This window comes from Anopheles bellator, chromosome 1 (assembly GCF_943735745.2).
Source record: "Anopheles bellator chromosome 1, idAnoBellAS_SP24_06.2, whole genome shotgun sequence".
In the NCBI taxonomy this organism is placed as follows: domain Eukaryota; kingdom Metazoa; phylum Arthropoda; class Insecta; order Diptera; family Culicidae; genus Anopheles; species Anopheles bellator.
Window position 1 is genome coordinate 56,257,023 of NC_071285.1, and position 21,321 is coordinate 56,278,343.

A 21,321-nucleotide genomic window follows, 5' to 3' on the forward strand; every position below is an offset into this window, starting at 1 on the left:
CGAAACAAAGCCCGCTTGTAATTTTTATAGTCGGGTCCCCGGGTCCTTCTAAGGGGTCCGTGACCACGTCACTTGATGTCGCACAACAGGGCCACACCGCGCAGAATCCAGTGGTCGGGCGGTTTGGCCGTCTGGAGCCAGAGCGGTGTGATGTAGTTCAAATCCGTTCGATTGGCCTTCTTGTACACCGGACACTGCCAATGGAGAGAAAAGGAACACATGTAGAGATCATGATCGGTGCGGTTCGGTTCACGCCGTACCTCGTACAGCTTCGGGTCCTTCGGTGCGGTGGAATTGATTGCGTACACATGGACGACCGGTACCGGAGCGTATAGTATCTTGTTGGTGGCTTCCTGTAGCCGTGCGTGCCGCTTGTCCCAACCGGCCCCATCCAGGTAGAGGCCGTAAATGTACACCCCCTCCGGTGGTGGTTGCTTGCAGTCTTCGGCCAGCATCTGCGTGACGTCGTTGTGCAGCGTGATCATGTCCAGCGCCCAGCCCTTGTGGGCTCGGGCCACCTCCTGGCGCATCGCCGTAAGGAAACCCTGCGGATTGAAGAAGCCGGTCATCCAAAACATGTTCGGGCGTCGCCGGAAGCACCAGCCGAGGAACTGGCCGTTTCGCTCGAGCAGCTCCGTGAACCAGAAGCCCAGCGTGGCCGACACCCAGCTACCGCGCTTCCACATCGTTGGCACGCGCGCATCGTAGATACTATCGAGCGCATCGCGGAGCTGCTCGTTCATGATGATCACTCCGTCGATGGCCAGCAGCAGATCTTCCAGCGTTTGGCGCACCAGCAGCAGGATCCGTTGAATGCGGTCGATTTCCTGGCGCAAAAACACGTTCATCGGCTCCTGGTGGCCCATGATGCGGAGCCGTTCCTTTACCGCGTACGGATCGTACGGTGCGGGCACCTTTGCGAGCATATCCCGTACCAACCGAGCAACGGTTGCCTCGCGCGTTTCCCCTCCACCACCGGACGACTCTGTTGAATGAACAGTCACAGTCACAGTTCAGTGCTAGTTGCAGTGTCAGCCCAGTGACGTTTTGCACGCTTACCTTTAGGTTGAATCGAAAGGATCGTCTCCAAAATCACTTGCGTCGTGTTGCTCTGGTAGGTAATGTCGGCATTCGAGTGCAATCCGTACACCTGCGGCGGATCGACGAGCGCCATCGTTTCGATCTCTTCCAGGTACTCCTCGAGCGTCTTGAAGCGCATCACACGGTAGTCCTTGTAGAACCGGAATGTGTCCTCAAACAGAGTGTCCGAGAACCAGACGCGGGCGAACGTGTTCAGCAGCCGCTTGTCGTAGTCGTCGGTCACGCGGCCCCCGTACTGAACTTCGCCCAGCATGTAGCGCATCGTTTTCCAGCTAATGCCACGCTTCGGATCGAGCGCCTCCAGGTGGTTCTGCACGAACAGGCAGCTCGCCAGCCAGTCGGCCGAGTTGAACTCGTAAGGAATGTTCCACCCGAGCGGCCCGAATTTGCGACGCTCCTGCACGACCGTGTGGAGAAAAGAGATGCCGTAGATCAGCGGTGCGTACAGCGGGGAATCGCTGTAATCGAACATCTCCAGCGACATCGAGCCGTAAGTACGCTTCAGGCCGGCCTTCACCCCGGACGGTGGCTCGTTAGTGAACTTGATCGACATTTGCAGCAGCGTGATGGGAAACTGCGGGTGCGGTTCAGTCGTTATCCACACCCGAAAGCGTGCGTCGTGCGCTGACGTTCCCACACGATCGAGCTCGATCAGCTGCAGCAACAGCTCGTTCATGTAGTCCAGCCCCAGGTGGCAGTTTTGCAGGAGCACCCAGGAACCTTCTTCGAGCGACTGCTCGATCAGTTTGCGGGCGTGCACCTCCTGCCCCTGGCCCATCGATATCGAGCGGCACTTGGTGGCGTTCTTCTTCGCCAGGCTCTCGATGTTGGGCGTCGGGTCGGAACCCATCGACAGAAAGCAAATCAACGGCGTCAGCGGACGGCTTTCCTCCAGCAGGGCATCGTAATCGACCACCACCGGATCGGCAAACCGTTCGCCAAGCGAACTGCTCAGATACTTGCGGCTCTGGAAGAGCGTCCGGTCCGGGCACCAGGCGCGAATGAGCAAGAGGCGCCGGAATGGGTCAAGCGAACTAGACGAGCGCGTGCCACTGGCCGCGGGATACGGAATCGGTTCCTCCTCGGGGGCCTCCTTCGAGAACCAGCTCTTCCACACCTTCTCGCCGTCCCGGATGTGCTGCAGAATGGTGGCGAAGGTGCCCAGCTGCGATAGCTGCGCCAGGTTCAGCCACGTCACATCGGCAATCCACTTGAACGGCTTCTCCGGGCACGCGTTCATGTCGAGGGCCGCTCCGCCCTTGACGAACGTTTGGAACTCTTCGCGCGTGATTGTGCCCCGTTCGAGATCGATGTTGAGCGCCATCAGCAGCACGAAGAGGTATTTGTGCACTTCGTATAGGCCCCGGCACACGTACCGAAAGATGTCGTACGTCAGGTACTCGATGATGTTGTTGATACGCCGCGTCGGCACGGGGTGCCGGTCGGAACGGGCCATCGAGATGTCGAAGCGCTCCAGAAACTGCACCAGCGACGTCTGATACATGCTGTCGACCATGGTCATGCTGCAGATCAGAAAGTAGAGCACGCTGCCCCGGCCGGCCACTGGCCGGTACTCTTCGCGCGCTCGATTGATCTTGGTCTCCGTTTCGCGCGCCACCTTCAGCTTCTCGCGCACCTCGATGGAGGTCGTTTTGCTAGTGTTTAGCACCACAATCACCGTCACATCATCCACCAGGCTGCCCTGCGTGGTGGACAGCTTGTGCAGCAGATTCGCTTCCAGTTCCTGCATCTTGCGCCGGTTCGCCGTGACGCCCTTGATCAGCGCCGTCCGTTCCGATTCGAGCTCCCTCTTTTCGGTCAGGATCACCCGCCCCAGCAGCTGATCTTCGAGGCCGCGCATCGTGACGGTAAAGTCGATGATGGCCGTGCGGGCCGATACCTCCGGCGTGTAGAGCGGGTTGGGCAGCTTCGTGGTTAGGTACATGCGGAACGAATCGTGCACGTCCACCTCCTTGTCGCCTACTTTCACCTTGTACGCGTTCCCTACCTTGATGAAGTTCTTCTCCAGCACGTTGTCCAGCACTGGGTCGAGCTCTTCGCCGATGTCCTCGATCAGCAGCGGGTAGCCAAGGGAAAGGGCGTCTTCGATGTGGTTCCGGAAGTACTTGTGGTTCAGCGTGCTCACGATCAGCCCACAGTCGCCCTCCTTACTCTTGATCCACATCTTGCCCTGCGACTGGGGGTCGATCAGGAGCGGATAGCGCGTAGCCTTTGTCACGATGATGCCATTCTGAATCGACAGCTCGTCGTTCGGCAGCCCCTGCAGGTTCCACTCGCCAACCGTTGCGCTGTCGGTCAGGCTTTCCGTAATGTCTACGGTCCGCGAAACGGGAATGCGCCGGCGGTTCAGCTCACCCTGCCAGCTGGCCTGTAGCCCCGTACGGTACTCTTGATTGAACGGGCCGGTGTAGGAGAGGAACCCGGTCAGAATCAGCACGTCGCCCACCAGTCGCTCGGTCTCGTCCTTGAACTGCTCCAACTGCTCGGTCCAGCGGACTCGCTCATCGGCCAGCCCGTTGATCAGCGCCGACGCCGCATCCATCTTGTCCTGGCACTGGCGTGCATCGTCCAGGACGGCCTGTTTCTTCGACATGGCCTCGTCGAACTGGCGCTGCACGACTGCTAGCTCTTTCTCCTTGGCCTCCAGCAGCGCTTCGGCCGCCCTCTTCTCGGTCATGGCACTGTCGAGCTTCTTCTGCTGGCGCGCCAGGTTCGCTTTGAGCGGCAGTACGTCCTTGTTGACGTCGTAGAAGTCGGCCATCGCCATCGTCCACCGCAGCAGCCCGGCCACGTTGCCGCACGCCGCTTTCGCAGCCTCGAACGTGTACAGGGGGTACTGGAAGTACGGCACCATCAGGTCGACCGTTTCGGCGTTGATCAGATCAGCCGGATAGCGCACGATCTTGCCCAGGAAGCCGGTGTCACTCATCACCTTTAGCGACTGTTCCCAGGATGCGAGCATAAACTGGCGCTCGTCGTCCGGCTTGACCGGGGCGAGCCGCCGGCGAAACAGTATCAGCACCACGTCCATGATGAGTGTGATCAGGTACGGCGGTTTACCCAGCTTCCGGACCGTGGCGATATCGGCGGCCGTTACCGTCTTGAGTGCCGCTTCCGCTTGTTCCAGCGCCGGCCGTGCGGCCTCGAGCTTTTCCTCCGCGACCAGCGTATCGGCGCGTATCTGGTCCACCAGCACGTCCGCTTTGTTTTTCACCACCATCACGTCGGCCTTCACTGTCTCGGCCGCCTGCTGCGACTCCGTGACGGAGGATAGCACAACTTCCGCCGCGGCGCTTGCGACCACGATCTCCTTCTCTTTCTCTTCCAGCTCCAAGCGCAGCGCGTCCACCGACTCGGCCGCCTCGATTAGCTTCACCAAACCCGTCTGCATGCGGCTGGCCAGGATAGCGATGGTTTCGTGCTTCTGTCGGTAGATGCGCTTGTAGCCGTCCAGGAACGATAGAAACGACTTCGGAGTTACATGTGCCTGCCGGCGGAAGCGCTCGTAGTACTCGGTGCACACTTCCGCTACGCGGTTGTGAACGAACGCCATGATCTCGATTAGCCGCAGCTTCAGGTCGGGCGTGCAGACCACGCTGTAATCGCGCAGGAAATGGTTCGACACCGCCACCAGCGCATCGGTCGGCCAGCGCTGGAACCAGTCGATCGTACACCCGGAGATTAGGCCCGGGAATTTGAGCGACCGATTGCGGAACTTTTCGCCCACCGGCGAAAAACAGAGCACCACGTGCAGGTTGGCGCGGGCGCGCGAGATGAAGAACTCGTACAGGTTGTCCTGCGTCGGGATGCGCTTCGGATCCACCTTTTTCATAACCGGGATCAGCTCGTTCGTGATCTGATCGATATCGTCCTTCGGGAAGAGGTTCGCGATCTCGCCCGAGCTCAGCACGTTGTTGATGTACTCCAGGAAGCACTCGTCCTTGATGTCGTTGTCCGTGAAGATGAACGTGATGCCCTGACCGGCCAGCCCCGCCTCGCGGTACAGGTACTTTAGGTCCTCCATCAGATTAGTCACGTTGTAAGCACGCGTCAGTGTGATCTGGTAGCACTTGAAGCCAGCGATAAAGGAGGCCAACCGGGCCAGGCTCTGTTTGCCCGAGCCTCCGACACCCACCAGCAGCGCGTTGCCCCGCGCCGTTCCCATGATGCGCGACACGATCATCAGGTGCACGAGGGCATCGCGGAAAAACACCAAATCCATCGACGCGCCGCGCACCTGCTCGTTGTACTGCTCGAGAAACATCTGTACGCGCGCGGTCGTCTCCTCGAAGCTGACAATCTCTTCATACAGCTTCGGCGGTGCCAAACTGCCTTCATCGTCCCCGTCCTCGCCCGTTGGTTCCGGTGCATCCCGAAGGAAGTTTACGAAATACTGATCTTCCGCCGGATAGTGGTGCTCAAAGTCGGGTCCCAGGTCCTGTTCAGCCGTCGTCCTCATGGTCGCCGTAAACCACGTGCGATCCTCAAAGTTCGTGAACCGATCCGCTATCACCCGAGTGCACTCGTGTTTCCATAGCTGGGAACGAAAATGGGATCAAATTAGTCAAAGTGGGACAATCTACCGAAGTCGGCGGCGTCTCTCCTACATTGATTGTCGTCTGGACTGTCTGACACTGTTCCGTTTGGATTTTCAGCATGCCCTCCCAGATGCGCGACAGGTCGCGGAGGTTGAAAACGTAGTGGAACTTTGCCGGCGTGGGCAACATCTTCAGCTTGGTGGCCTGCCAAAGCTTGCGCGTCATCGGCACCAGCTTCGCGACGATCGCGACCACTGCCGGTCCAAAGCGGCCCTCACAGAAGTAGCCCTCGCCGAGTACGCCAAAGATCTTATCGATCGACGCGTTGCTCGGGATGGCGCAATTGAAGATACAGAACTGGCGCTTCAGGCGCGGCGGTATGTCGTTACGACCCCCGCCCGGATGGATCATCGCCGCCAGGATCTGCACGTCGAGCACGGTCAGGAAGTCACCCGGTTTGTCGAGCGAGTAGAAGCCCCGGTTCTGCATCAGCTGGCGGACGATCTCGTTCGTCACCTGGTCGCCCCATTCGTTCACGATCGGCATGTTGATGTCGTCGATGAAAATGGACATTCGGCGCTGCTGTGGCGGCCCGTACGTCGTACCAACCCGCTTCTCCACGTACGACTCGATGATGCGCTGGAACATGTTCGGTGTGGTAGCCGACGAAAAGTTCAGACTCTTCGACAGGTGATACTCCGGATCGTACTGCAGCATGTAGCCCTGGATCATAACCGTTTTGCCGGTGCCCTGTTCGCCGATCAGCAGCACCGCCTTCCGTTGGCGGGCGATCAGATCGATCAAAAATGACGACCGCACGTTATCGACATTCGGCACCAGGATGCTGGAGAACTCCGGTTCGCTGTCGCTCGGATAGATGTAGTCCTCGACTCGCTCGTTCCAGTGCTGCCAGGTGCCCTCCGACGAAACGACGTACTCGAACACGGTGTCAGTCGGTTGCATCTTGGGCCACTCTATCGGAAGAAGCAATAAATCAGACGCCAGAGTCACTGGGTTAGAGCTGCACCTTACTCAATTTGGACTGATGCTTCGCTATAAACTCGCCCATCTTTTCACGGTCTTCCAGTTCGAGCACGGCCCCCAGCGACCAGATGAGCGAGAACAGGAACAGACGCTCCAGGTGCGCGTCGCTAAAGTCGATCGGGCTTTCGTCCTCCGTGGCAGGCGTGATAAGACCCTCGAGCAGATCGCAACACTGGCGAATGTAAATCGCCTCCGGCAGCTTCATTTTCGCCGACAACTTCGTCTGCACAAACTCGTACAGATCGCCGTAGATACGGTGAAACAGCCGGCGCAGCAGATCGGCCACCGCCGGTGGCTTCGTTTTTAGCCACCCATTCAGAATGGCTTCCCACTTCATAACCGACGCACTCATGAACACCATACCCATCCGGCTGACCGTAGCCGGCGACGCGTTGTCCACGTTGTCCGGCTCGAACACCAGTTTCGCGTTCGGGGCCATCGTAATCCGGTCACCGTTCGCCAGCGTTAGCGTTTTGTTGTCGTCCAGCACGGAGTTGAGGTTCTCGATCCACACCGCATCAACCGGACCGTCCAGGACGAGCCACACGAATTCGCCCTTCTTCACCTTGAACGTGCGGCGCCACAGGGTCGAGAAGATCCCATCGGTCCAATCGTTCGTGGCCACATCGAGGCGCCCGAACATCTGCGGCGCCGTAATGGCCTTCGGGTTCATGCGTACCTCCTTGTGGGGCATCCCCAGCTCCGTGAAGCTCTTGAGCAGCGTCAGAATGCACTGCGTTTTGCCGGCCCCCGTCGGCCCCAGCGTCATCAGACCGTGCCGGACCAGGGACGTTTCGTACAGCTGAATCACCTTCAAGTTCCACTCCGGGTGGTTGACTAATCCGAGTGCCTCGGCACTGACGGCAATGGCGCGCTGAAGCTCCTTGTAGCTCGAGCTGCTCAACCGGATGCCCGGGAACAGACCCTCGATCAGCGAAATAAACAGTGGCTCGTCTTCATCGACCAACTTCGACACGTTCATGTCGCGCAGGACGCGCATCACGATCATTTCCTCCGTATCGTTCGGATTGGCCCGCTTCTGAGCGCCCAGTGTTCGCAGGACGGATAGGATGTTCCGCAGACCGAAGTCGTAGTGCACCTGCTTGGACAGCTGTTCCTCGCACAGTTTGTAGAGCGTGTAGAATTTGCGGGCCAGCAGCACGTTGTCCTTGAAGCCGCAGCTAGCCAGCTTGACGCGCATGATGATCTGCCGATCGGGTACCATCATCGCCACCGAGCGGAACATGATCTTCAGGTTCTCCGGCAGCTCCTGTCGCCCGGCGTACCCCGGATTCATCGTGATGAACAGCCCAAACTCTGGGTTTAGCGACACGGTGTCACCGTCACTGAACAGGAACGACGTTCGCTTCTCTTTTCTTGCCGTAAGTACGATGCTAGAAAACATGGCCAAGGTTTACAGACGTTACCTCCAGTAGATCTACATCCAAGGTAGCTTCTTATACGACACCGGGTACTTACTGAATCTGTTGCGCGGCCACGGACAGGACCGGAAGCTCGATCCGGTTGAACTCGTCGAAGCAGCCCCACGAGCCCGACTGCGCCAACCCTTTGTAGATGCGACCCAGCCCCCGGAAGTCCATCTGATCCGAGCAATTGAACACCACGACCAGCTTACCGAGGGCTCGGCCCATATCCTTGGTCGTCTCCGTTTTGCCCGTTCCGGCCGGGCCGGCCGGTGCGCCACCCATCGACATACCGATGGCCTGGGCCAGCGTAATGTAGCACCGATCGGTGAGCGGTGTGATGGCCAACCGTTCCGTGACCCCTAGGTACTCGTTTTGATAGATAAAATCCACGTCGGTAATCTTGACAATGACGTCCTCCGTCTCGTCGAGGTAGTAGAAACGGGCTTGCTTCTGCCACTCGAAATCGAGGGCGGTTCGCACGCGCAACCGTACGAGATCATCAAAAATGTCGCGCTGGTGCACGTGGATCGTAACCATGGTTTCGAACCGGATGCGCTCCAGCTTGGTCAGGTCCTTCACCGTCAGCTCGATGAGGCTGTTGAGCAGGTTCAGGAACAGATTGTTGGTGCTGCGCATCACGTTCTTGTCCGTGCGGCATCGGCGCAGCGCTAATTCGGCTTCCGTCGTCCACAGCAGCTGCACCCCGACTAGGCCGGCCTGGCCACAGAATTCCTGGAAGCCGACGATAAAGTGAAAGTCGGGGTTCGTCAAGCACTGGGACATCTGGGCCAGAATGGACCGGATGGTGTCCTGCATCTCCACCAGCAGGTTGCCGAGCCAAAGCTCCACACCGCCCACACAGTGGACGGGGTTGGTCAGCGGTACCCGTTCGCCGTTGTCCGAGTAGAGCGCCACGATGCGGCCCACCGTTTTCTCGTCAAACTCCACCCGTGCCACGGCGTCGAAAATGCTCAGCAGATGGGGTTGGATGGAGGTGGGATCGGAACTTTGGCCCAGAATCTCCAGTAGCACCGGATCGGAGATGAAGAAGAAACGGGGGAACAGTAGCCGTTTCGATTCCAGGTACCCGGTCAGCGACTTTTGGCACGTCTCCAGCTGCTCCAGCAACGAGGTGAGCGTGTAGGACATCACGTCCTCGCCGGTGCAGCACTGGACCACGTTCGGATTGTCGCGGGCGCGGAACATGATGCGCACCCAGGTCTTGTCGATGCCGGCGAACCGTTTCGCGTCCTGTGGCAGCTGCTTCGAGATGTCGCCCCCGACAAAGACGGCCTCCAGGTATATCCACAGGCTCTGCACCTGGAGCCACTTCTCGAGGATCTCGCCGGTGTTGACTAGTTTGTGTAGCCACAGCATGATTTCTTTCTTGAAGTGCGCATTGAATCGGTTCGAAGCCAACGAGTTCACCACCATAATGCTGTCCTCCAGCAGCGCCACGATCTCGACCGTTTCGGCCGGTTTGATCAGCAGTTCACCTCGTGCTTTGAACGGGGCAAACAGAAGGTTCACCGTCGACCACTCAGACACGACCGAGCGCAGCTTGCAGTCGATGTCGTTCTCTTTGACCGCCCCGATGCACGTATCTTCGATTTCGTCCGAATGCGCTAGCAACGGTGCCGCCATAACGTGCTGTAGCGTGAACGCGGGCGAGGCCACGTCGAACGTGCAGCCCAAAATGCTATTCAACTTCTCCCAATGCCGGTCCTTCATGGCGTCGGTGCACATGAGCTCCAGGAGCGGGCAGCTTCGGTTGAAGTCGTCGATCTTGTTCTTCAGCTCGATGTACGCCGGCCAATCCTTCATCGCTTTCGGTAACTTCCGGCAGCGGTTCTCGAAGTCGATCAGTTTGGCATTGATCAGCTCGATGTTCACTTCCTGCCAAGGCGTTTCATAGTATGACTCGATGCTCTTCATCACTTCCAGGTACAGCGAGTATAGTTTGTTGAGCAGATTGAACTCCTTCTTGCGCCGCTGCAGAACCGGATACTCGTTCACTTTCAGGCCCAGGAACGCTTCCCCGTTGGCGTACATCTCAAGCTTGCGCCACAGCTCGTCGAACCGGCCCTGGAACATGAGCAACCGATCGCTGGCTTCTTTCGGCGGGATGCCTTCCTCTAGTGGGCCGCTGGTCTCGAACTCCGAGTCGAAGACGTCGATTTCTACGTTAAACTTGGCCACACCCTCGGCCAGCTCGCGTTGGAGTGGCACCTGCAGCGCAATGATGTCGTTTTCCACCTTCTCCACCCGACGGACCATCGCCTTGAACGTGTCCCTGATGCCGTACACATCGTCCACTTGTTCCGGCCCAATCGAGAGCTCCTCGAAGCCTGCCAGTGTGCGATACGTTTGCTCGATAAACGTGAGATCGATTTCGACGAAGGAAAACTGTTCACCCACCGTCTGCAGGCAGTCCATCGCCATCCGGATGTCGTCCAGATCTTTGAGCGTTCGTTGCAGCGTCTTGTCGTGCGTGGTGATAAACTCAACGATTTCATCGATCCGCACGACGTAGAATGCCAGTAGTCGCTGCAGGACGGTTTGCACTACCGGATCGAGCCGAATGACGATCGGTCCAACGTGGCAACGGTACGTGACGTCTGACAGGTACGCTTTTATCCTTTCAAACAGTTCCGGTTTACGTTCCAGCTCGGCCAAGAACAGATTTTGCTTCCACAGGAACTCGTGCTGGTCGTAGCTGCTGCGCAGCACGTAGTCAATGTCCGGTTTGAGCAGCAACAGCCCGCCATCGAACTCGTGCACAATGCGAACCACTTCCTTGTGCTCCGAGATGAGCTGGAACCAGTCTCGCTCGTACCGCTGCTCGGCCAGCACCGGGCGGCGCTTTTGCCGCTCGCTCGACTTGGCCTGCTTGCCCCAGGTCGAGATGGCATAGAACGTTTCCACCACATTCAGGATGACGCGCTCGAAGGAAAATTGAATCTCTTCCAGCGATGGCTGTATGTGGCAGCAGTCGGCTTGCTGCAGCAGCATCTTGGCAATGATGAGGGGCCGAATCTCGGCCAGGATGGCCGCCTTGTTGGATTGCAAGCGCACGAGCTCTAGCCGGGAGCGGAGGCCCTCGAGCGAGCTCTTGACCATGCGCACGAACACGTTCACGAGCCGGTTGTTGAAGTAGGCGAACAGCTCCATGCAATCGCTGTGCAGCTGTGTCACGTCATAGTTCAGTGCCCCGTAGTCCTGATAGAGCGCTTCCAGGTGCGCTTCCGGTGTGGGATTGATCGGAAGTTTGTACATCCGGTCGAAGCGTACCCAATCGAGCTTATCGGTCGGTAGTTGCTCCTCTTGACGCCGGTTACCGTCGGTGATCTCGTCCAGCGGTAACTGATATCGGCGATTCCCTGCATCGTCCCGGTCCGCGACTTCAATGTTCGTGCAAAATTTGTTAATCAGCTCCACCACGGATCCCTCCATGGCTTGGGAACGTTTCTGCAGCTGCCCTTGCACCGACTTACGGTACTTGATGTTCATCTCGTAGAACTCAGCCGCCTCAACCGGATCCGTCGGTAGCGTTAGGAGATCGGTGCTTTCGAACGAGCTGAGTGTGTCCTCCACCCGAGCCTGCCAGATGTCGTAGACTTCCTTGAACAAGTGCTCCGTTTGCGTGATCGTTCCCTCCAGTTGGTCGAGAAAGCGACCGAGATTCAATGATTCCCAGCTGACCACAGACAATCCGGGCAGGAACGCCTGGTCCAGCTTAGCCAGCGTTGTTCGCATCAGTGGCAGGAAGATTGGTGGAATGCTCAGGCGTAGAGTATCGCTTTGGCGAAGCAACTGCTTGGCCCTTTCGTGCTGCTGCGCAACCTGATCCTTGCGCTGCACCAAAGCGATGGCGAAATCTGGCACCGGCAGCCCCAGCTTTACAATGGCCTCCGTTTCCTTGATCAACTGCTGCACCCAACGGTGAAAGTTGACCTCCAGGTAGTTCCCGCCTTCCTGCTGCTGTCTACGATAGATCGGCATGCACAGTTTGGCGGCGGCCATTTCGGCAAACTTTGTCCATGCCTTGTGGTGCACCAGTTCGTAGTGAATGAGAACCTCGCACAGGTAGTTGTAGTACTTGACACACAGTTGCGCCTTCCGGTGGTTCACGACGCACGGGCGGCGCTTAATCTCTTTGATCGGACCGTCCATCTGCCGGAACAGCGAGCGGGACCACATGATGCGCCCAACGGTTTCCGGTACCCCCTGCGGGATGGGCGGATCAGCGCGATTTTCGTTGTACACGTCCTTCAGTGTGCAAATGTGCTGCTCCAGCAGAACGGCCACATCGAGGTAGCGGCGGTCGAGGCAGAGGCAATCGAGCTGAAGTTTTTCGAACCGACGTAACACCAACAGACTGCCGTCGGCGGTGCGTTCGTGCGCCAGCAGTTGTTTAACGAACTGCTGTAGGCCGAGCTCGGCCGCCTCTACCTCGCCCAGGTAGTGCTTGTAGTCTGCGTCGAAGCGATGGTCCGTGTGAACCAAAGGATCGTACGGTTTCGACGTGATCATCTCGTAGGCCGCCCGAATCTTTCCAGAGTAGAGCTCGGTGCCCGAAATGGCCACCCGGTCAATCACCTCGTACTTCAGGTATAGCTCCATGACGCGCATGATTTTCGACAAGCGCAACTTGAAGTGGTTCAGCTTGCCGAACACAAACCCCTCCGAACATTCCCACGGGGTCTCGTCCGCGTTGTCCGCCATTTTCTGCACCGTACTCTGATACTGGCACCGGAAGGCCGTATCCAGTTTCTGGCACACGTCAATCTTGCCGATCAGCGACTCCTTGGACTGATCGTAGACGCGCAAGGTGTTGCGATTGGTCAGGTACGATCGGCAATTGATGATGATCTGGTTGGCCACCTTCGTCAGCAGACCGGTGATGCGGTCGGCCGTATTGTAGTAGCTGGACGATTTGTACACCTGCCGCACGACTTCCAGCAGCGTCCGCATACTTTTCGTCGCTTCCCGTGGCTCGCAGCGGTACAGTGGGTCCCAGAAGCGCTCGATCGAGCTGAGAAACCGGACGTTGTCTCGCGATTCGATCAGCTTGCCCGATAGCTGCGCGGCCAGCTCGTCCCACAGCTTCACCAGTTTGGAGCGCGAAATTTTGAGGCACGCTAAAAACTGCCGAAACACTTTCTGCTCCGTAAACTCGCTGATCGAGGTGTAGCGTGTCAGCACCGTGCGCCAGTACTCGAGCTCGACCAGTGGGCCGACGTGGTGCGGGGCCGCCTCTATCTGGTCACCCTGTGTTAGAGCGAGCTGAATCTGCTCCATCCAACGGTGAAAGATCCGTTCAACCTCATACACTCGCTCCCGATCGCGGGCCGTCTCCTGGACCTGCACCGGGGTCAGCAGGAAGCCCTTGTACAGCCGGTGGTCGACGGCGAAAATGATGCGCTGAGAAATGTCCTTTTCGGTGCTTTTGAGGAAGTTTATGAAACGATTGACGCCATACTTGAAGCTGTCCTGCTGCATCGCGCTGCACTGGCCGTAGTCGCGGATCGCATCGATCGAGGGCTTCAGGACGTGCTCCAGCAACAGCAGCAGCGTGTAGACGATGGAACGCTCCGGAGAAAATACGGCATGGCTAAACAGTACCTCCTGTGGAGGGAGGGAATTAAGAAATTGAATGCAGCATTAATGACGGAAACGGTTTACACAGTGGCGCCAGTACTCACATCGCCAAGTCCCTTTGCCTCGATCGGTTTCACGTTGCTGTGGCGACTGACAGCGATGAAGAGCTCGGTCACTTTTTCGCGCTGCCCATCGGTGATCCACGCCTGTTTCGTGGGTTGCTTTTGCTTTGCGCTGTACCGGCCCGTGTCGATACCGGGCGGAGGTCTCATATCGTAGAACAGCAAAATACCCTTCACGCCGTCCACGTTGAAGAACTGGTCCAGCAGCAGCACGTCTTCCGGGCGGTCGACAATGCACTCGATAACGCAGTCCTGCTCTTCGCCCAGCATCACTGCGGCCACCTCCAGCACGTGCCGGTGCTTGGTGGCCAACGCATTTAGGCGCTCCATTCGCGTCTCCTTCGACTGCTCCAAGCGGCGCTGCAGCTGCTGTTCTTCGGTAATTTTGGGTGGGCTTCCGCGGCGCCGCTTCACCAGCTGTATTACGTTACCAATTTTCGTCCCCACACCGATCACGCCCAGCACCTTCTTCAGATGCTCATTCGGATCCCGTTCGGCCATTTTATCGTACCGGGTGTGTTTTCGGAGCCGTATCGTCAGCCAGCCAGTAGCAGCCCGTGAGAATGAATGATGCTGCAAGTTTGCTTATGTGTCGACTATGCCGCCAATGGTTACTTGGACGTTGGAACGTTTTGCAATGCATGCTTTAGGATGCGCGCCCGGTGTGACCCACTTGACCCGTTGCTCATGGTAACCATCCTAGAAAAAAAGCTCCGACCAGGCGGAAATGGTTATCGGCGAGTGCCCCGGAATGGCCCGGGTATTGTTATGGCCATTTATTGAGCCCTGATTACCGAATGAGGCAAGTGCCTGTAACCTGTTGGCGAACGCCGCTCTGATAAAGGCAAACTAATCGTGCGTGCCGATTTATCTAACAATCTGATAGCGGCGAGCACACGACGGGAGGCCTACTGATAGCGCTGCAGAAACAATTCACAATAATCGAACCAGGTCGATTTAAACTGGGGGTATCCCGCGTACTCCCGCTGGCGAGCAAAGTCAGTTCCGCAGCGGAGATGGACCAGAACGAAGAGTATGTGTGCACCGTGAAGGGTGCTCTGTTGGTTTGCGCCTTCCTCTCACGATTTATTCCCTATCTTCTGGCCACAGAGATCGATCGCTGGTGAAAGGCGAAGACGGGCGTAGTGAAAAGATTTCCCTATGGTGGTTCCCCGGGCTGACGGGCGTGATCGTCGGGATCTACTTTCTCGTCCACTGGAATTGGGTGTCGATGCCGACGGCGTTGCGGCGGGCCGATGAATCCCGGTACCCGGAGCGCTTCATCGCGGAGATCGCGAAGCAGAACTTGTTCGAAATGAGTAACGTTGGGCCGCGGGTGGCCGGTAGTTACGTGAATGATGTCGTGACCGTGGGCTTCCTGAGGCGCGTTATCGAGGACATCGCTGATTCGGCAAATCCGGTACACCGGGTTGAGGTGGAAGTACAGAGCGCTTACGGAGACATGTTCCTCGACTACGAAAAGTACCCGCAGACGAGCGTGTACCGTGGCATTCTGAACGTGGTGGTGCGCCTGGTACCGAGCGTAGGTCCCGAGCCGGATCACTATCTGATGCTCGGGTCGCACTTTGATAGCGTTCCGCAGAGCCCCGGCGGTGGGGACGACGGGGCGATGAGCGTCGTTATGCTCGAGGTGCTGCGGAAACTTTCGCAGACCACGGCACCGTTCGCGCACGGCATCGTGTTCGTGTTCAACGGGTGCGAGGAGAACACGCTGCAAGGATCGCACGCGTTCGTCAAGCATCACCGGTACTTCGAGAAGGTGCGAACGTTCATAAACATGGACGTGGCGGCAAACGGCGGGCGGGACATCATGTTCCAGGCCGGGCCCAAATACTCCTTCCTGATGACGGTAAGCCGCTGAGTGCTGCGAAGGCACTGAAGAAGGCACGATCACGGAGTAATTGGTGGGATGGGCCTCCTTCTTTCCTAGTACTACCGGGACCACGTGCCACACCCGTACTGCACCGCCGTGGCCGAGGAGCTGTTCCAGGCCGATCTGGTACCGTCGGAGACGGACTTTTACGTTTACTCCAAGTTTGGCCAGGTGCCCGGAATGGACTTTGCCCACAGCACCTGGGGCTACCTGTACCACACGGCGTATGACGCGTACGAGACGATCCCCAACGAAACGCTGCAGCACACCGGCGACAACGTGCTGGCGCTGGCCACGGCACTGGCGAACGCCGACGAGCTGTACGATATGGCCGAACACGAAGGGAGCAAGGCGGTGTTTTTCGACTTTCTCAACTGGTTCCTGATCTACTATCCGCTGTGGGCTTCCATCCTGCTCAACGTTGGCCTTTCGCTGATCGCCGTGGCCACCATCGGCGTTTCGTTGTGGCTCACGATGCAGCGAACGGTGGTGTCGTTCCGGTCGCTAGCGCTGCAATGTCTAGCTAGCGCCGGTGTCATTCTCCTATCGATCATCGTTGGAGCCGGGCTTTCCCTAGCGCTGGCCGCCATTCTCAACGCGGTCGGCTCATCGATGAGCTGGTTCACGCAATCGTGGCTAATTGTGGGCCTGTACGGATGCCCCTACCTGTTGGCCACCATCGTGGGGCCACTGCTTTTCATTCGACTAACGCGACACGTAGGTCAAACCCGTCCAAAGGATCTCCTAAGTACGCTCACATGATTTCCCTTTTCCCCCTCAGGACCACCTGAAGCTGCAGGATCGCGTGCAAATTCTGCTTCACATGACCTGCCTCCTGTACGCGATTCTGCTGATTGTCCTAACGGCAGTAAGCATCCGCTCGGCGTATCTCTTCACGATCGCCATCCTGTTCTACACCGTGTCGGCGCTGGTGAACGTTCTCATACGGTACAAGCCGTTCCACTGGATCTACGTCCATCTGATCGGGCAAATCATTCCCATCGCGTACTACAGCTCCATATCGATGACCAGCTTCGCCACGTTCATACCGATGCAGGGCCGCGGCAATGCCGGGTCTAATCCCGAACTGCTGATTGCCCTGTTCGCGATCCTGATTGGGCTGCTGGGGACCGGTTTCATCGCATCGCTCCTAACACTCGCCCGTAAACCGTACTGGTTCGTGGGGCTTGTTGGCCTGTTCTTCGTGATCTCGATCATTGTGATGGTGACGGAGGCTGGATTTCCCTTCCGGGCTCATACGTCCCCGCAGCGGTACTACGTTTACGTGAGTGGCCGCCGGCAATCCTCGCGCACAATCTCTGAGTGTAATTCTTTCTTTCGCCGTAGCACATCGATCGCAACTTTTACCACCTCAACGGCACGGTGCGCCGCTCGGAGACGAAGTACTACATTCACCCGCAGGATCGCCACACGCCCGACCTGATCCAGGACCTGATCCCGGAGATGGCGTACGCCACGCAACCGGGCGACGAGTGCGACCGGGAGCTGTACTGTGGCGTTCCGTTCTACCAGAACTCCCACCACGGGCAGCGTGAAAATGCCTGGTGGCTACCGGCCGACGTGCGGCCCGTCTTCCCGTTGCCGGTCGAGTTGCAGACGTTGGGCAAACAGATCGATCCGGTCGCCGGTACCACAACGTTCACGTTTGCCGTCACCGGACCGGATCACATGAGCTTCTACGTGTCACCGGTGGCGGGTGTTAGGCTGACCGCCTGGAGCTTCAGCGATGCGATCCCCCGTAGCGGTCTCCCGTGGAACGGGCAGGATGTGCACTTTATCAACTACGTGCACGGGATGCAGGACCCGACGTACGAGTTCACGGTCACGGTGCGGGGTGAGGCGAGCAAGGCGTCGGAAGCCGGCTGGAGCTTCTATCTGAACGTTGTCGCCCAGTACATGCACCACGAGGAGTATCGCACCGCCGGCTTCCAGCGGTTCGTCGATCAGTTCCCGCACTATGCGCACGTGGTGGCTTACCCGGCGTACCTAGAAAGTCGGATATTTTAGTGGCCAATCAATAAAGCAGCGCACAGTGCGCACTGACTGAGAGTGTTACGTTGAAAAGTTGAGTTAGAGTTGAAAAAGTGTGACGATTTCCTGCCTTAGGTGTGTGCGGTGAAGCGTGCCCTTTCTTCTTACTGCACCGATCGGTTACGTCGTGTTACGTCGTTTGCGGTGTGACAGATTAGGTACAGTTCTCGGTCTCGCTCTCGCTCGTTCGCTTCGCTCGCTTCGTTTGGGGGGACACTCATTTAAATTGATCAACCGCCGCTGAGATTGACATCATTCGGTGACAACAAACAACGGCAGGTGCAACGCGTACGATGGATCTCTGCTACGATCGGCTGCTGGTAAAGACCTAGTGTTGGTGCGGCAAACGCTAACAAAAGCTTATAGGGTTAAATTCTCGACTTCTCGATTACAGGCTCTCGTGCTGATGGCTCTAGCTGTGTTTGGTTGCGTGCACCCGGGAGTGCTAGGCTACCGATCCGGACGACAGTCCGGTGCGAAGCGCGTAGAAATCCGTACCTACCGGGGTCCGGTCGATCCGTACCACGGAACCGCACCGTGGGGCTACTTCGTGCGACAGCCTTCGGATTCGGAGTGAATAAAATATAAAACGACGATCGTGTCGGTGTTCGTTCCTAAACCCCCTTCTCGTGTTTTAGTACATCCAGCTCTCTAGGTAACCCGGGTAAGCGACGGTGTGTGCGTACGGTGGCATCTGGTCGATCAGTGCCTGAAACTCGGGCGTTCGGTACGCCTCGTGGAACATGTACTGCGCCACGACCGAAAGGTGCAGATCGACACCGCCACCGCCAGGTGGGATTTCTAGTTCCAGCGTAAACTCGAACGGTGTCCGGTCCATGCTGCCGGAGAAGAGGTTCACAAAGTGCACATCCTGGCCGTTCCAGCGCACCCCACTCGGGGGAATCCGGCTGCTGAGGGTCCACGCCGTCAGTCGCCGTCCGGCCGTCGGAGACACGTACAAGCTCATGTGGCTGGGCCCTTGCAAGCTAAAGGCGAGCGATCGTTTCCCGTTCGTCGTGTCCGTACTGTCCGCGAGCAGCCGGAACTGGACCGGCTCGGGGAGGAGCGGCATACTGCCCGCCGGCATCCAGTAGCTAGACTGCGCCCGCCGATGGTACCGGTTGATGTAGAACGGGATGCCACAGTACAGCTCTTGCTCACACTGCTCGCCGAGTGGCTGAGCGGCCTGCCACACGGGCACTTCCGACTGCAGCAGGTCCGGCGTGTGGCGGTCCTGGGGATACAGGTAGAATATCGAGTCCGCCTTCCTTAGGGTTCCGTTGGGCCAGTGAAAGTTTCGCGCCTGGTGCTGCAAAACGGTAAGAGTGAAGATCGATAGAATCGGCACCGCCAGTATTCTGTTAACCGATTTCGTGTTCTTACAAAAATGTAGTATCGCTGTGGTGTGGTCGATTGGCGGAACGGGAAGCCGATCGGGGTTGCGGCGACAATGGCTGTCACGAGGAACGCTAGCAGTAGCAGCGCAAAGAAGTAAACCTTCCGGCGGAACAGCACCACCAGCGGCGTCAGGTAGCCGACAAGCAGCAGCGCCATGAGGCAGGAGAACAGCGCCATCTGGAGGTCCGGGTTCGACTCGTTGTGGGTGCGCCCGGTCATCGAGATGAACACCGCGAACAGGGTGCAGGTGAGGGAGCAGAAGTAAAACACTGGCACGAGCTGCCCGGCCAGGTGGATGTAGACCCACACGCGCATCCGGAACTGCAGGGCCACGTTGACGATCGTGGTGGCCGAGTAGAAGATGATGGGAAACAGCAGCACGAAGGCTGACCGGATGCCACCGATGGTGAGCGTTATCAGTAGGATGCTGCAGATAAAGTGCTGTGCGTGCAGGAACAGTATCACGCGGCCTTGATCGTGCATGAAAGGCTGAAAGGAAAGAAAAGCGACCGGTGAATGGTAGCAACGGGTGGATCGCATCGGGCGTAGATTACCGTTTTGCGAAAGTGGACGTACAGGAACGGACCAATCGCCAGCCCGGCGATGAAGGGGACAAAGTACAGCCCGAACAGGAGCCAGCTGGACGAGTACCAGCTCATGGAGCGACCGCACGCATCGAAAACGACCGCCAACAGTACCGAGAGACCGGCGCCGAGTAGGATCGAGCACGTCTGGACGATCAGGCTCATGCCCGCCTCGAACAGTATGTTGCTGCAGGTGGCGCTCTCCTTGCGGATCATCATGAACATCGTGCCAACGATCAGCCCGAGCGCGATCACTGCGAGCAGCGAGTTGATGATGATGCCCGTCGTTTCGGTGTAGTACACCAGAAAGAGGTGCATAAAGTCGAAGAAAATGGCCGTACCGTCAGCGTGCTGGCCCATACTGCCCAGCTCGTCGCCACTGGCAAGGCCCATCACCAACCCGAGGATGTTATCGCCAATGTGCTGCATCGTGCCCGCCGAGATCGTGTCGAGCGCATCGAGAGCCGTGTGGTACAGGTACCCGTACGAGGACAGCGCAAAGTCGAGCCCGGGCCACCCGCCGACCAGGGACAGAGTTTCGTAGTCCGTGAACGACGGTACCAGCCCCATCTGGAAGACCTCCTCGCCGAGCGTGTTGGCGTACGGTCGCTTGACGTGATCGCGGTAGTACGCCATCAGGAACGGATAGTTCGGCCCGGACTGAAACATTATCTCGCGCCCACTGTTGGCTGCCGCGTCGAGGTTGATGAACGCGGCCACCTGCAGCGCCAGTGGGTGACCAGTGATGAAGGCGTGCGCTCCCTGCATAGTGTTTTCTTCGCAGCCATTGAACAGAAACAACACCCCGTGGCGGAGAGATCCGAGCTGTGCCAGGTTTCGCATCACCTCCAGCATCATCACGACCATCGCGCCGTCGTCTCCGGCACCCGGGCTGGTAACCGCACTGTCAAAGTGCGCATTCAGCAGCAGATACTTACCGCTCCATGCTCCGTCGCGGGGCACCACCGAGACGACGACGTTCTGGACGCCCCGATAGTAGCTCGTGATCGGGTAGTCTTCGTAGTCGAGAAAGTAGCTGCCGGTTTGCTGTTGGACCGTGTACGACACTTCCATGCTGGGCCCGGCAATACCCTGGACGGCGCCGACCAGAAAGTCCACCGCAAACCGCTCGTTCGTTTCGCTCCCGGCAAACCGTGGCCCCTGGCTAGTAAGCACCGCCAGGTCGTCCAGCGCTCGTTGGGCGACGAACTGTGGCTCACCCGCCTATCTGAAGCGAAAGCGGGTGCACTAAAGCCCGAGCGGAACACGGGGCGCGTGGGCCTAGACTGTGTACTAGATACTTACGTAATCGGGTAGCGGGACGCCATCGGGCAGGCTGGACCAGTTCCAGTACGTTAGCATGTAAATTCCGATGCCTACGATCGCCGCCAGCACGCTCCACAGCAGCTCCAGGGTGAACACGTACCGCAGAAGCTTCCTAAAACGACGGCACGGCACGGCCGTGAGTGACATCAAGGTCTCAGCATCAAGACTATAGACCAACAGGTGAAACTTACATATTAGTCTGCCAAAAAACAA

At 58.1% G+C, this 21,321-nt stretch overlaps 3 protein-coding genes across 3 annotated transcripts; 1 reads left to right on the plus strand and 2 right to left on the minus strand.

Moving 5' to 3' along the window:
* Positions 1–68: 68 nt before the first annotated feature.
* On the minus strand, positions 69–14,355 carry LOC131210142 (dynein axonemal heavy chain 8). The gene is made up of 7 exons (XM_058203350.1): positions 13,837–14,355; positions 8,184–13,759; positions 6,693–8,098; positions 5,730–6,634; positions 1,060–5,659; positions 261–985; positions 69–194 (listed from the first exon to the last, which is right to left on the minus strand). The coding sequence occupies exons 1-7, from the start codon at positions 14,353–14,355 to the stop codon at positions 69–71; spliced, it is 13,857 nt and encodes a 4,618-aa protein (XP_058059333.1).
* Positions 14,356–14,870: 515 nt separating this feature from the next.
* LOC131215924 (endoplasmic reticulum metallopeptidase 1-like) lies at positions 14,871–17,776 on the plus strand. The gene is made up of 5 exons (XM_058210319.1): positions 14,871–14,887; positions 14,965–15,724; positions 15,806–16,465; positions 16,530–17,033; positions 17,096–17,776. The coding sequence occupies exons 1-5, from the start codon at positions 14,871–14,873 to the stop codon at positions 17,774–17,776; spliced, it is 2,622 nt and encodes an 873-aa protein (XP_058066302.1).
* A 658-nt stretch (positions 17,777–18,434) lies between these two features.
* Positions 18,435–21,255, minus strand: LOC131215925 (endoplasmic reticulum metallopeptidase 1-like). The gene is made up of 4 exons (XM_058210320.1): positions 21,088–21,255; positions 19,753–21,006; positions 19,184–19,687; positions 18,435–19,109 (listed from the first exon to the last, which is right to left on the minus strand). The coding sequence occupies exons 1-4, from the start codon at positions 21,253–21,255 to the stop codon at positions 18,435–18,437; spliced, it is 2,601 nt and encodes an 866-aa protein (XP_058066303.1).
* Between the last annotated feature and the right edge of the window lie 66 nt (positions 21,256–21,321).